General features: G+C 36.6%; 1 protein-coding gene across 1 annotated transcript in view; it reads right to left on the reverse strand.

The window, feature by feature from the left end:
• The window catches only part of Smp_133040 (hypothetical protein), a gene marked incomplete at its 5' end in the record, with an annotated part of 41471 nt that overhangs the window by 26628 nt on the left and 2568 nt on the right, over positions 1–12275 (reverse strand). Inside the window, 5 exons of the mRNA XM_018793494.1 lie at positions 268–447; positions 1494–1711; positions 2356–2444; positions 8229–8427; positions 10369–10915. Coding sequence (XP_018648000.1) covers positions 268–447; positions 1494–1711; positions 2356–2444; positions 8229–8427; positions 10369–10915 — 1233 coding nt within the window. The remainder of the gene's footprint in view (positions 1–267; positions 448–1493; positions 1712–2355; positions 2445–8228; positions 8428–10368; positions 10916–12275) is intronic.

The raw sequence follows: 12275 nt of genomic DNA on the forward strand, positions 1-12275 counted from the left end.
AAGTGTTAAAATATTTCATTTCAAAATCTCAATATCTTTGTGTATTTGTAACTTAATTTCAGTTGGAATATATTAAATGAATTGAGCTTCAGAAAAACGTGGTTGTGTAAAAGATGTAAAAAAAGCATATGGCTATAAAGCTGACAACCAGAGGTGGTTTACACTGTTGGAAAACTTATTGATGAAAACTATGGTAACTAAAAGAGTATAGGTATCGATGAAAATAGTATGTAATTAAAAATGATATAGTTATTAACAATTCCATACCTCAGATGACAAATGGTCAACACCTTCAATCATTGAAACTTGATCAGCACTGAATATGACAGGTGAAGATTTCTCATTTTGTACAGGCAAATTACGAAGAGCTGCTAAATCCATATTTTTAATCGCTGTTAGTATTAATGGATCATCTTCTTTGACATCCGGTTGGCAAATAAAAGTAACCTATTATGAAAGGATAAAGTTTGTACCTTAGCCATTCATTTAGAACGGAATTAACGAAGTGGACAAAGTATAAGTCAAAAAGAGAAATAAATAATATCACAAGTACATTATTGGATCAGATCACTGATTTTAGAGTGCAAAAAAGATAGAATAAATAAATTAGTATGACAAATAAGTACCATACCTTACAGTATATAAACTAAAGAAATGATTGAATCTAAACTCAAACTAGTGATGGTATGACACAAAGAAACGGGAAGTAAAAAAGAATTTGTTTTAAAAATGACATAATGAATCATCAAACACGCGGAAATCGCATACGTGATCTGACCATTAAGCCATTGAAGAATCAAAAAAAGGATTCTGTTAAAGTGCCTTGAACTGTTTAATATATTCAATCAAGTATTTTAAACTGTGATTCTATGCGTTTCAGTTACATCTACTTATGCTTACAAAGAAAGGTATGTTTAGCAAACTGAAGTCTCAATAAGGCACCATGAAAATATTTGTATAAATGTTTTGTAAAAACAAAGGACAGTAATGTATAATACTAAATTATATTTTAAATCACTGAGATAGATTAGCATTTAATCTAGCTAATATAATATGGGTTGTTAAAATACAACACAAAAACTTGAAAATACCTTTTCTGGAAAATGTAAGGCTAGAGAGATCGCCTGAACCACAATGAATCAAGGTGTTTCAAGTGAATTAATTCTTGGAAATAAAAAAACCACAAACTTGCTGTCATTTTTGTGATTTTCTACGGTTAATTACATCCTACTAAAATTTATGACTCTAACTGATGTGCTACTATATTTTAGTCAATCAATTAGTCTGAATTAATGATATTCCATATTTTCAAGTTTGATCTTGTTGATAAACCACTGTCTGATCATAAGTGAACGCGAAACTCGCTTAAATAAATGTTATGGTATTTCAGATTTAAAAAATCTGGTAGAGAGCATTGTTTATGCGTAAAATATTTCAAATAAATCCACTCTAAAACAAAGAGACGTATCATATACAACCTAGAATCAACTTACGTCTCCTTTCAGTGATTTCGTTTTGATTATGATAGCCAGTTTTGATTGAATTAGTTCATCCAAAATTCTGCGTAACGATTTGCGGTCCATACGAATTTTTAAGCCAATCGAACGTTCATGATCCCATATCAACTGACGCAGTGAGTATTCAGAAGCAATTATACGATATTTTGACAAATAATTGAGGACGAATGCTCGACGGTTTTGCCGTTGTGTTTCTGAAGAAAGTTAATTACGCAAACTATGGTTAATTAAAATAGATAAGGGGAAAATGTAATACAGCTTATTTATAACAATAATGTGATGGAAAAATTGACGTTTCATACGATCAAAGGAACAGAAAACATTGCAGGATGAAGTCCATTAGCTTTATCTATGCACTCGAATTCTTCTATATATACATCAACTTTTAGATAAGATGTAATTTACAACGTAAACATCATAAAATTCAAAACTATAATCCGTTAAAAATTTATTGTTACCCAACATATTTGTAAACAAAAAGAAAGACCAAAATATAACTAGGATGAATAACTTTATCTTCGAATGTGGTTACAGGGCTAGAAATGAATAATACTTATTTACGCATAAATTAATTGAACAAGATAGTTTTCTGATCCACGGTTCAAAGTCACAGTGTACAGATAATATGAAGGTCTAACAACTGGTTAACACTCTACACGCTCACTCATAAACTAAACATAATCCTAATTATTTAAATCGACTTTTAAGTTAAAGTTACGTAACAGATTCTTATGCATCTACGGTAACGCTAATAATTGGAATTAACGGTTTCCCTGCATCCTATAGAAAAGTAGAGAAATAATGGTAAATTAAAATAGCAAAAATGACTACAACTTACGAACGGTTGGTAATATTTGTAAAGTTGAAGACTTGGTTAATTTATCTTTCCGAGCTTCTATTCTGTCATTATCAGTGAATAGGCTATAGCTATCGATCAGAAGTTAAAAGAAAAGAATTGACCAGAATATCAATAAAAATAAATTGACAAAAAAGAGTTTATGTTGATAATGTCTATATTCACATACATGAACTAATTAATAAGTATAACATAATACGTTTATTTTTCATTAATTAATTCCATTATTTTCTTTTTAGCGTAACTGTTTAAAAGAATTATAAACACAATATATAAATTGTTAGTAAGAAAACAGCCCCCAAATCCCCAGATACGCCGAGAGTGGGGAGAGTCAGCTCTTCTTCTAGAAATGCTCTTACATGAACACATGCATACAACCACACGGGCTCCAGGATTCCGAGAGAACAAATGGCGTATGAACCAATTGTTGGTCACTGACTTCCATGGGACTGCATCTCCCAACGTTGCTCCACTGCCTTATGGATGAGACCTTTAGGTCGAAGACTCCGTATATAGCCCCCTAAGAGAAAACCACCTGCTTCGGTTCGAGCAGTATCCCAGCCCTCACACAAATCAAATGATGATTACTACTGGGAAAATTATTCTCACTTTAATTAGCATTCAAACAATTCACATTCACAATCATCTGATAACATTCGTTTTTATTTTTTTTACCAAGTCACTTGTTTACCTCCTTTTATTCTCATTTTTTGTATTGCATTTTTAAACTTATAAAGCAGATCGTCTATGGTGGAAACCCCGTCTTATCTAAACGATCTCAAGCCATTGACTAGTGAAGAGTTGAATGCTACTGTGGTGTATGCTTATTATTATTTAAACACATAAACATTGGTACAAGGAAGCACCAAATAGATATGCACTACATAAATCATTCGATTTGTGTAAAAAAATCGAATGTTATCAGATGATTGTGAATGTGAATTGTTTGAATGCTAATTAAAGTGAGAATAATTTTCCCAGTAGTAATCATCATTTGATTTGTGTGAGGGCTGGGATACTGCTCGAACCGAAGCAGGTGGTTTTCTCTTAGGGGGCTATATACGGAGTCTTCGACCTAAAGGTCTCATCCATAAGGCAGTGGAGCAACGTTGGGAGATGCAGTCCCATGGAAGTCAGTGATCAACAATTGGTTTATACGCCATTTGTTCTCTCGGAATCCTGGAGCCCATGTGCACCATTGGTTTGGAATTAGGGTTTTCCAACTCCCCTGGATGGATCCTCCATATCCACCTACCCAGTTAAAGCTCCGGACATTCGATTTTCGTTCCATCGATTTCGTAAGCAACATCCCCGTCACAAGAAGGCAGTGAGTAAAACTTCCTTGGCGGTGTTTTTGGTGTATGCTACTTGTGTCTGTTAGCACAAGTAGTATGTAACACCGATCGGAAGTGGAAAACCTGACAGCAGGAGGCTAAGAAGATCGAGTTGAAGAGAATAAAAGTGAAATTAGAAAGAAATCGTGAACTTGAAGAATCACACAGAGTGTGAAGGACAAATGATGGAAATTTGAAGATGAAGTATTCAGTGTATGGTTCTTATGTTTTACCAAGATACTCTGTAATTTTGTATTAAAGTGTAGTGGTTGTCCCCGCCAGTTTTTTCGTTCATAACACTACCACCAACTACGACTACTGAACCAACCTTCTTAAAACCACGTATACCATTAAAACTGACCTCCTTCAATGTTCGCACACTAATGAAAATGAGACAACAGATAGGGTTGGCTGTGTCCCTGAAAAGACTCAACATCGATCTCGGTTATCTATCTGAGAGCCGTATTCAAGACTCGTGAAGAACTATGAATTCGCTTCGAAAAGCTTGTTTCACGTAAGCTTACCTGGGGCCCCATAGTGTATTCGTCTGCTTCTGCTGGCGTTGGTATTGAACTAAGCGCTAGAGCTGAGGCAGCACTAATCGATTGGATCTCCACTAACAGTTGGTTATGTGCTGTTAGATTGGTAAGTTCCATCATAATCGGTCTTGCCATGTGCTGACGATGTCAACATATGGGGAGCGATAAAAAGTAAAGGTGAGAGCTTAAAACTTCAAAATGACCTGGAGGAATTATCTGAATGGTCTCAAACTTTGCAGTTGCCGGTAAATGTTTCCAAGAGTATTGTGATGCATATTGGTCATCAAGGTACAGATACATATATGGTAAATAACATTGAGCTACCTGTTGTCCAGACACACAATGACTTAGGATTCCTCGTTAGCTAAGACTTAAAAACTATTGCACACTGCCGTGCGATAGCCACCAAAGGTTTTAGAACCCTATAGTCGATCCGTAGGGCCCTTTAGCCATGTCGATGCTAGAACTTTTTTTGACTTTTTATACAGTATTCGTGCGTCCTAAACTTGAGTACTGCATACAAGCGGCTAGCCCTTGCTTAAAAAGACAGTGAACTTTTGAAACAAGTTCAGGGAACAGCGACTAAGCTGATTCCCGGAATAACGAAGCTCCCGTATCATGTTCGACTGGACAAACTTAACCTATTCCCGTGGTAATATCGAAGAACTATAGGTGACATGATTACGATTTTCAAATTACTTAGTGATAAATTTGCACCTGGTATGCCCTCATTTTCCTTGTCTTCTAAAACAGAGAATTTACGAGGACACTCCAAAAATGTTCACAAGGCCAGAACAAATTACTTGTCAGCTGACCATCGACTTTCCTATCGAACTATCAACGAGTGGAATTCATTGCCCCAACATGTGTTTGAAGCTCCATCTGTCGATTCTTTCGAAAAAAAAGTTGGGTCAACTGAGAGACCATCATTGCCAGGACTAACACAGGCCATTTAGCCTTATGTCCTTTCCAAACTGAAACTGAAACCAGTGTAAGAAACGATATCTTTGCGTCATCGCCTATGACCTGACAAATTACAGCCAGGATGCAGTCAAGGATGGTTCCGACCACCAGTTAAGTGTTCTTTTACAGGAAGTGCGTCCGACATATACTATAATACTAGCCGGAGACTTGAATCCACAGATCGAGCGTCTAGGCACAAAGGAGAGTCGTTTAGGTGGCCAGTCGGTACTTTTTGGCCGCAGGTCAAATAACGGTGACCGTCTACTGAAACTTTGCGCAGACTACAACCTGTTCCTAGCTAGCATTAACTGTCGGCATAGTCATCACCGATGTGCTTCCTGGTTTCCTTCGTCTGCATCTTCAACCTGGACTCAGGTTGATCACATCGCGATCAGCTACCACTGGCGCGGTTGTGTACAAGACTGTCTCTTTTTTTGGAGTAACTATCTGGACTCTGACCATCCCCTTGCTTGCGCTAATCTTATCTTACATTTCACTGGCCAACAAATTCATCACGCTAAACGGATCGATGTCAGGAAATTGATTTCAGCTTTCTGTGAAGTTGACGGGATACCAACCAAAAACATCTAGTGACGTCTCGGTATGCGGGCGGATTCTTTCGAAGAGCAGTTCAACTGTTTGTTGCCCCGGCGACATTGATCAGACTGTCTTGTCCTGCATGACCGGTGACGACTCATACACCTAACGAGGCTGAAGTACGCAAGAAACTCCATCTCATGAAGCGCCACGAATCACCAGGCCCAGATGACTTGTCTCCTGCCCTTTTTAAAGATGTTGGAGACCTTCTGATCATGGGACTGAGTTGTTTACAAATTCCTGGCCATTTGAGGGTGTCCCAACATCATGTAATGAGTCGATAGCTGTCCCTATCTTTAAAAAGGGTTCACATCGTTTCTGTAACAACTATCGGGGGACAAGTCTACTTCCAGTCGCGTCCAAACTATTAGCTTCCATCATGCTTCATAGATTGTTCAAGACCTGAAAAGAAATGTTACACGAGGAGCAGGCTGCTTTCGTTGTATTGATCACATCTTCACCCTCTACAAAATTTTGAAACTGCACATTACTTATTGCAGGCCAACAGCCGTTGTGTTTCTCGATATCCGGGCCTCTTTCGGTTCATTTGACAGGGCTGTTCTCTGGGATTGTCTATTGAAGAAAGGTTTGCGTGTGAAGTTTATTAACATCTTAAATGCTCTACATTAAACCACCTCTCTCCATTGTTCTATCCAAACAATGAGTTTAGAAAGGTTTGCCCAATCTCACCATTCTCCTTTAGTCTTACCATCGATAACGTTCCGGAGACAACTCTGATGGATGTAGATAATGGTGGTTTGGATCTGTCGCCCGGAGAAAGACTTTTCTACCTTGATTATGCAGTTGACGTCTTACAGTGCGATGATATCCAAGCCATGCGATCCGCATTTATTCAGTTGACAACCAGTATCCGTAGGTATGACATGTGCTTTGCTCCTAAGTGCAAAGTACTTTTACAAGACTGTGAGAAACTAGTGGCTGCACTCAAGCTTTATAGTGAGCAATTAGAAATGGTCAAAAAATTCATGTATATGGGTAGCTGCGTGAGTGCTGGTGGTGGTGTGAGTAGTGAGATCAATTTATGTATACGGAAGACCAGAGCGGCTTATGCCAATCTGAGCGATCTTTAGCGCCTCTGTGATGTTTATCTGGTTTTAAAAGGTCGGATCTACAACGCATCGGTGAGAGCAGTTTCGCTTTATGCTTGTACATCCTAGTCTCTCTGAATTGAGGATGTCCGACCACTCTCTGTGTTTGATCATCGTCGTCTCCGAAGGATTGCTGACATCCAGTGGCAACACCATGTTAGTAGTGCAAAGGTTCAGCAACGTGTGTTTGGCAACAGAGACGATACTTCAATTGGTGTCACCATATTAAAACACTGACTTCGATATTTTAGACATGTACTACGAATGTCATCCCAAGTAATTCTACATTGTGGATTATTTTCCGACACTGGGACCGGTAGAAAAATGCGGAGAGTTGGTCAGTGGATGACATCTTGTCGTGGTGTGAAACAAAGCTGCACAGGATTGGCTTCCACCGGTCCTTCACGACTTCCTGGTTGGGGTTCTGAAGATGGAGGAACACAGTGGCTTGAGACATTATCAAACATGGCTCAGAATAAAAGACAGTGGCTATCCCGTTGTAAATTTTCTTTATTTTCTTTATAAAAGTGAGCGTACCTTCATTAACTAGAAGTCTTTCTGGTCATATTTTTCCTTACGGAACTGCTTCTCCCATTATTATCATTTCACTCTCATACACTAATTTAACAAATATGTATAGGTTTATGTTGTAAGTTCGTAATCGGAAACCAATGATTATCTGGTTACTTCAACTCTTGGTAAATAAATCAAGGCTTTAGACCAAGATTTAACGGTTAAAATTGAAACCTCTACCTATGTATTAAGGTGAACTGAAAAGAATATCAGTATAATGTGTATATAGCATTTATAAATCACGAAAAGTAACAGAGAAACATGAATGATCATTGGCGGCTATCAGCTGAGAAATTAAATTATACTCGTATATGAATATAAACATATTTGAAGTGATTTTTCACGGAGTTTAGCTCTGAAATTTAACATCCTGGTTTGTAAAGTTATGAGTAAGAGATAATAGGGCAGCAACGTGAATATGCATCACCAGTTACTAGAAAAGTTCTTTTTGATCCTGCCTACTGATTTAAATTAAGTAGTTTAAGCTTGTTGCACAAAATCATTCCCACTTTTTCAAAACGGAACGATTTACCAGTATAATATCCGAGTTAAAATAGTGATAGTCTCTGTCTTCGCAACAATCCCTGTGGAAAGCCCTAATTTTTTACAACTTGACTATAAACTAAACTTAAAAACAAATTATATGTTCATTTCACTTCCATAACTAACCTAAATGTGTTAAACATTTATCATTATCATATATTCTCATATAAAAGTATGCATACAAATGAACAACGTACTAAAGAACAAAAGTAGAATCCATAGACCGTTTCACTGTTTTTAACGCGCCGATGGTAACCAAACTTTTCAGAGTACGACGTATATTGCATAAACTTGTTTTCGTTATTGCTAACAGTTCACCCATTGTGTGTTCATGTAAAGCGAGGATACGAACTATTTGGACTGTTATAGATTCATCAATATTAAGTGAAGGAATAACTTGTGAAGAAAAATAAGGAAAAAGCAACAGAGCCTACAGTTAGAAGACAAACGAAAACTATGAATATCAAAAAGTATACTGATAAATTAGCATATTAAATGCGTCATCATGTGCAACATTTTTTATTTTGATGTATTGATATTTCGCACCGAGTTTTGGACTGTGATCCACGTCAAAAGTATGAGAATTGAGGACACTGATCAACTGTTTACGGTATATCATAGTTTTAACCTACAGTATAAGTTCCATATTGAACCAACATATCAAAATGAAAGCATTAGCAAAGATAATCTTAATTCAAAAAAGGTGAACAGTAATGTCTATTAATTAGTTAGTAAGGTGTTTCGTTAACAAAACTCTAACCAATGAAAGCAATCACTTGTTCAGAGTTATCAAACTAAAAAAAACTTTACTCGAAGATGGTAATCGGTATATCCTTCGTTTATGAAAAATATTTATCCGTAGTTTAGCACCTTATTCAAACTGTTTTGGTGGTTCTCTTAACAAATTATGGTGTGAATATTAAAATCAAGAACAAAGTAATTATAAAATGCCTTATATCTTTCTTAATATTTCTATGTTAATTCAGTAAAAAACTAGCAAAATGATTTTTGTTTGACGGAATGGCTGAACATTCTGAATAATACCCAGAAATTGAAATCTAAAATGCTTTACAAAAAGTAGTCTTTAGTGAAATGGTTAAATTAATCGATGAAAACAAGGCTCATATTATTTACTCTTATTATACAGAGCTTCTCAAAACAATGCGAATGACTAGAACAATTTAATTCAATGACCACAAATCCATGTAAGAGTGAATGAAGTTTGATATAAGTGGCCTTCTAGATAACAAAGATGGATTTTAACATGTGAAAAACAACTAAACACTACTAAAGACTAATTTTAGACAGCTGTGAATAGATTAAGAGTGGTATCAATTGCCCTAACTTTTCTTTGAATTTTATTAATATTATCGCTGATGGAGGTGGTATACATAACCAGGGTTCTTTCTACAATACCTGACCATATTTTGATTACATAGTGTTTGCTTATTCTATAAACTGATAAAACATCAAAATTCAACATAAGGTAACCAAAATGGATAAAACTTTTACGAATGAACAAATCTAGAATGAAGATAAAATGACTAAACAAATGAGTGACCAAGTGAAATATTTCTAACTCTATGATCAAGGGCAGCCGTTATATACTTGGCTTTGAACCAAACTTCTTTTATGAAGGCCTAGTTGTGAATTGAAGTAGGGTCAGCGGAGTGGGTCTGAACCCGCGATCCAACAACTGAAAGCTACTAAGATATTATTTCAAGGATCTGCATAAATTAGCAACGGTATTCAAGTTTACTGAAGTTTGTGACAAAAGAATGGTATGTTTACTGAATCTCTGAAGTTGATGGAAAACTAATATACAATCTGAAACAGTAAATTTTATCGAAAACACTTATAGAGGATTTCAACATTTTATGCTCCCTAGGTTTAAGCCCATAATACTTGCAGGACTATCTGAGATAAGAAATAAAAGACAAAATATAAGTTTCCTTAGAAATTGTAATAAAAACACGAATGGACCACCCTATCCGTTATTGAATAACAAGTGAACCTAGTTGTTTCCTTGAACTTCAGTAGATAGAGAAGAGTTTTAAACTTACTGAAGGGATAAGACTTGACTGTCTGAAACAGTACATTACACAACTCAGAAGTTGTAACTAATGAACACGTTCGTGCCTTTCCTGACTATCTTCTCGGAAACCTCACACAGAGGTCGTGATATCCAACTAACTTACAACATTTATGACAGTGAAAATAGTCTCCAGAGAATCTTTTAAATTATGTCACTTAGCTCTTGCTAACAGTTCTTAATTTTTGAATTAGTGAAGATTTGCAAAAACATTTGGTGATACGAAGATATTGAGGACCACTTACATGCGAGTAATCTTTTAGCGTAGACAAGACATTGAGATTTGTTGGGTGGTGGAAGACAAGAAGAGGTGTTTATAGATGTCTGAGTATCACACACGATGGAAGCAGACGGGTGTCCTTTCAACTTTAATTCGGTAATATTATGATCAGGAATTTCACGTTTTGTTGAAGATAACTCTGTTTGATAATCAACAGCTTCAAAGTCTTCATCTAACGCATCATCAGAGTCAATATCATATTCTTCTTTTTTACATTTCTTGAACCCAAAAGCATTCTCACTTTGACTACATTCAGATATCCACGAGTCCATGCAAAATTGTGTTTTAAGTGATACCAAATTTACCATGCAAGGATACCGATGATGTGGGTCAACTGGACAATCTGTATTTTGAAGTATACTAAGCATATCATCATCATCTACATCATCCTCGCTCTTACCCAGAAGTATAGCACAGGCATCTCTGAAACTTGTGTTGATAACATTTAGCCAACCATGTTTCACACCAAAATTTAACGTCCGTTTTACGCCTTTGGAAGTAAGTCCAATTAACTGAAAGCGAGATGATAAAACATTAATCTAAAGAACATGGCACCAATACATAACTTTAGATATCCAACAGACTTAATGAACTATGGCTATCCTGAAGTAAAGTTAGGAATCAATTATACTAGTATTATTGTTGCTAACCTGTAATACAATGATAGGAAATGTGAAAAGCGTTCGGATCCTCCTCCAAACAGGGTTGAAGTGTCAAGTCATTATTAATACAATTCGCTAACCAAGTACATATTCACGTAACCGGATTCGAACCACAATTTCTAGTCTGTCAGGCAGAGCGATGCCAAACGCATCCCTAGACCGATGCAGCAGAACTATGTTTAGAATGATATGATAAGGTAAAAACGCGAAATTCATCGTGATTCCTGTCCAGCTCTACTACCATTTTACCATTCAGAGTCATATTTATCCAGAATTATTTATTTGAACACATCAATATTGGTACAAGGGGGCACCATATATATATCCAGGATACTGTTCTTTGTATTAATTCAGTATGTAATTCGACTTTGCAGTAACTATGTGTTTCCCATATGTGAGAATTTTTAACTACCCAAGTGAAAAATCAATATATACGACCAGGGGATACAATATAGAGACTGCAACCTGAAGACCGAAGATTAAGTTCTATAGCTACTACAGAACAGCTTAGAGTACAACTTTCTTGAAATGAAAAGTGACTGAACTCAGATTTAATAAATCTTACTAAACAAAGAGAGACCATTTCTATGACAGTGAATTTCATCTGCCACTAGTCACAAGCAAAATACTAGCTCCACACTAACTGAGGCTTTACGCAGTGAGAAGTTTACTACTAAAATCACTAACCAAAAATAAATATGACAAATAGAAACAATCGATGGGGAAAAATATGACAGCAAAGCATGATCTCTAGTTTCAGAGCTAACCAACATTATTCAAATTATGATAAGTTCTAGGATTGTATAAGACGGAAAACACCTTAACTACATATACTTTGACTACAAAACATGAGCCCATAGATGTGAGCATAAAAAAGATCTATGCGAATTATGCGATGACAGAAGTGTTGTGATGATGAGCATAAACCAAACAAGCAACAATGTCGAATCTACCACCTGACTGCCCCCAAATGCCCTGCTACGGCTGAGAGTGGGGAGAGTCCGCTCTCCCTCTCCAAATGCTCTCACATGGCCACGCGCATATAGCCTCTGTCAGGGAAGTCCTACTCACTGCCTTCTCGCACCACGGGTGTTGTTTACGAAATTGAGAGTACGAAAAGCGAATGTCCGGAGCTTGAACCAGGTTGGTGGACACGGATGGTCCACCTAGGGGAGTTGGAAAACCCTGATCCCAAACCAATGGTGCACAT

This window comes from Schistosoma mansoni, chromosome 1, assembly GCF_000237925.1.
Source record: "Schistosoma mansoni strain Puerto Rico chromosome 1, complete genome".
Classification (NCBI taxonomy): Eukaryota; Metazoa; Platyhelminthes; class Trematoda; order Strigeidida; family Schistosomatidae; genus Schistosoma; species Schistosoma mansoni.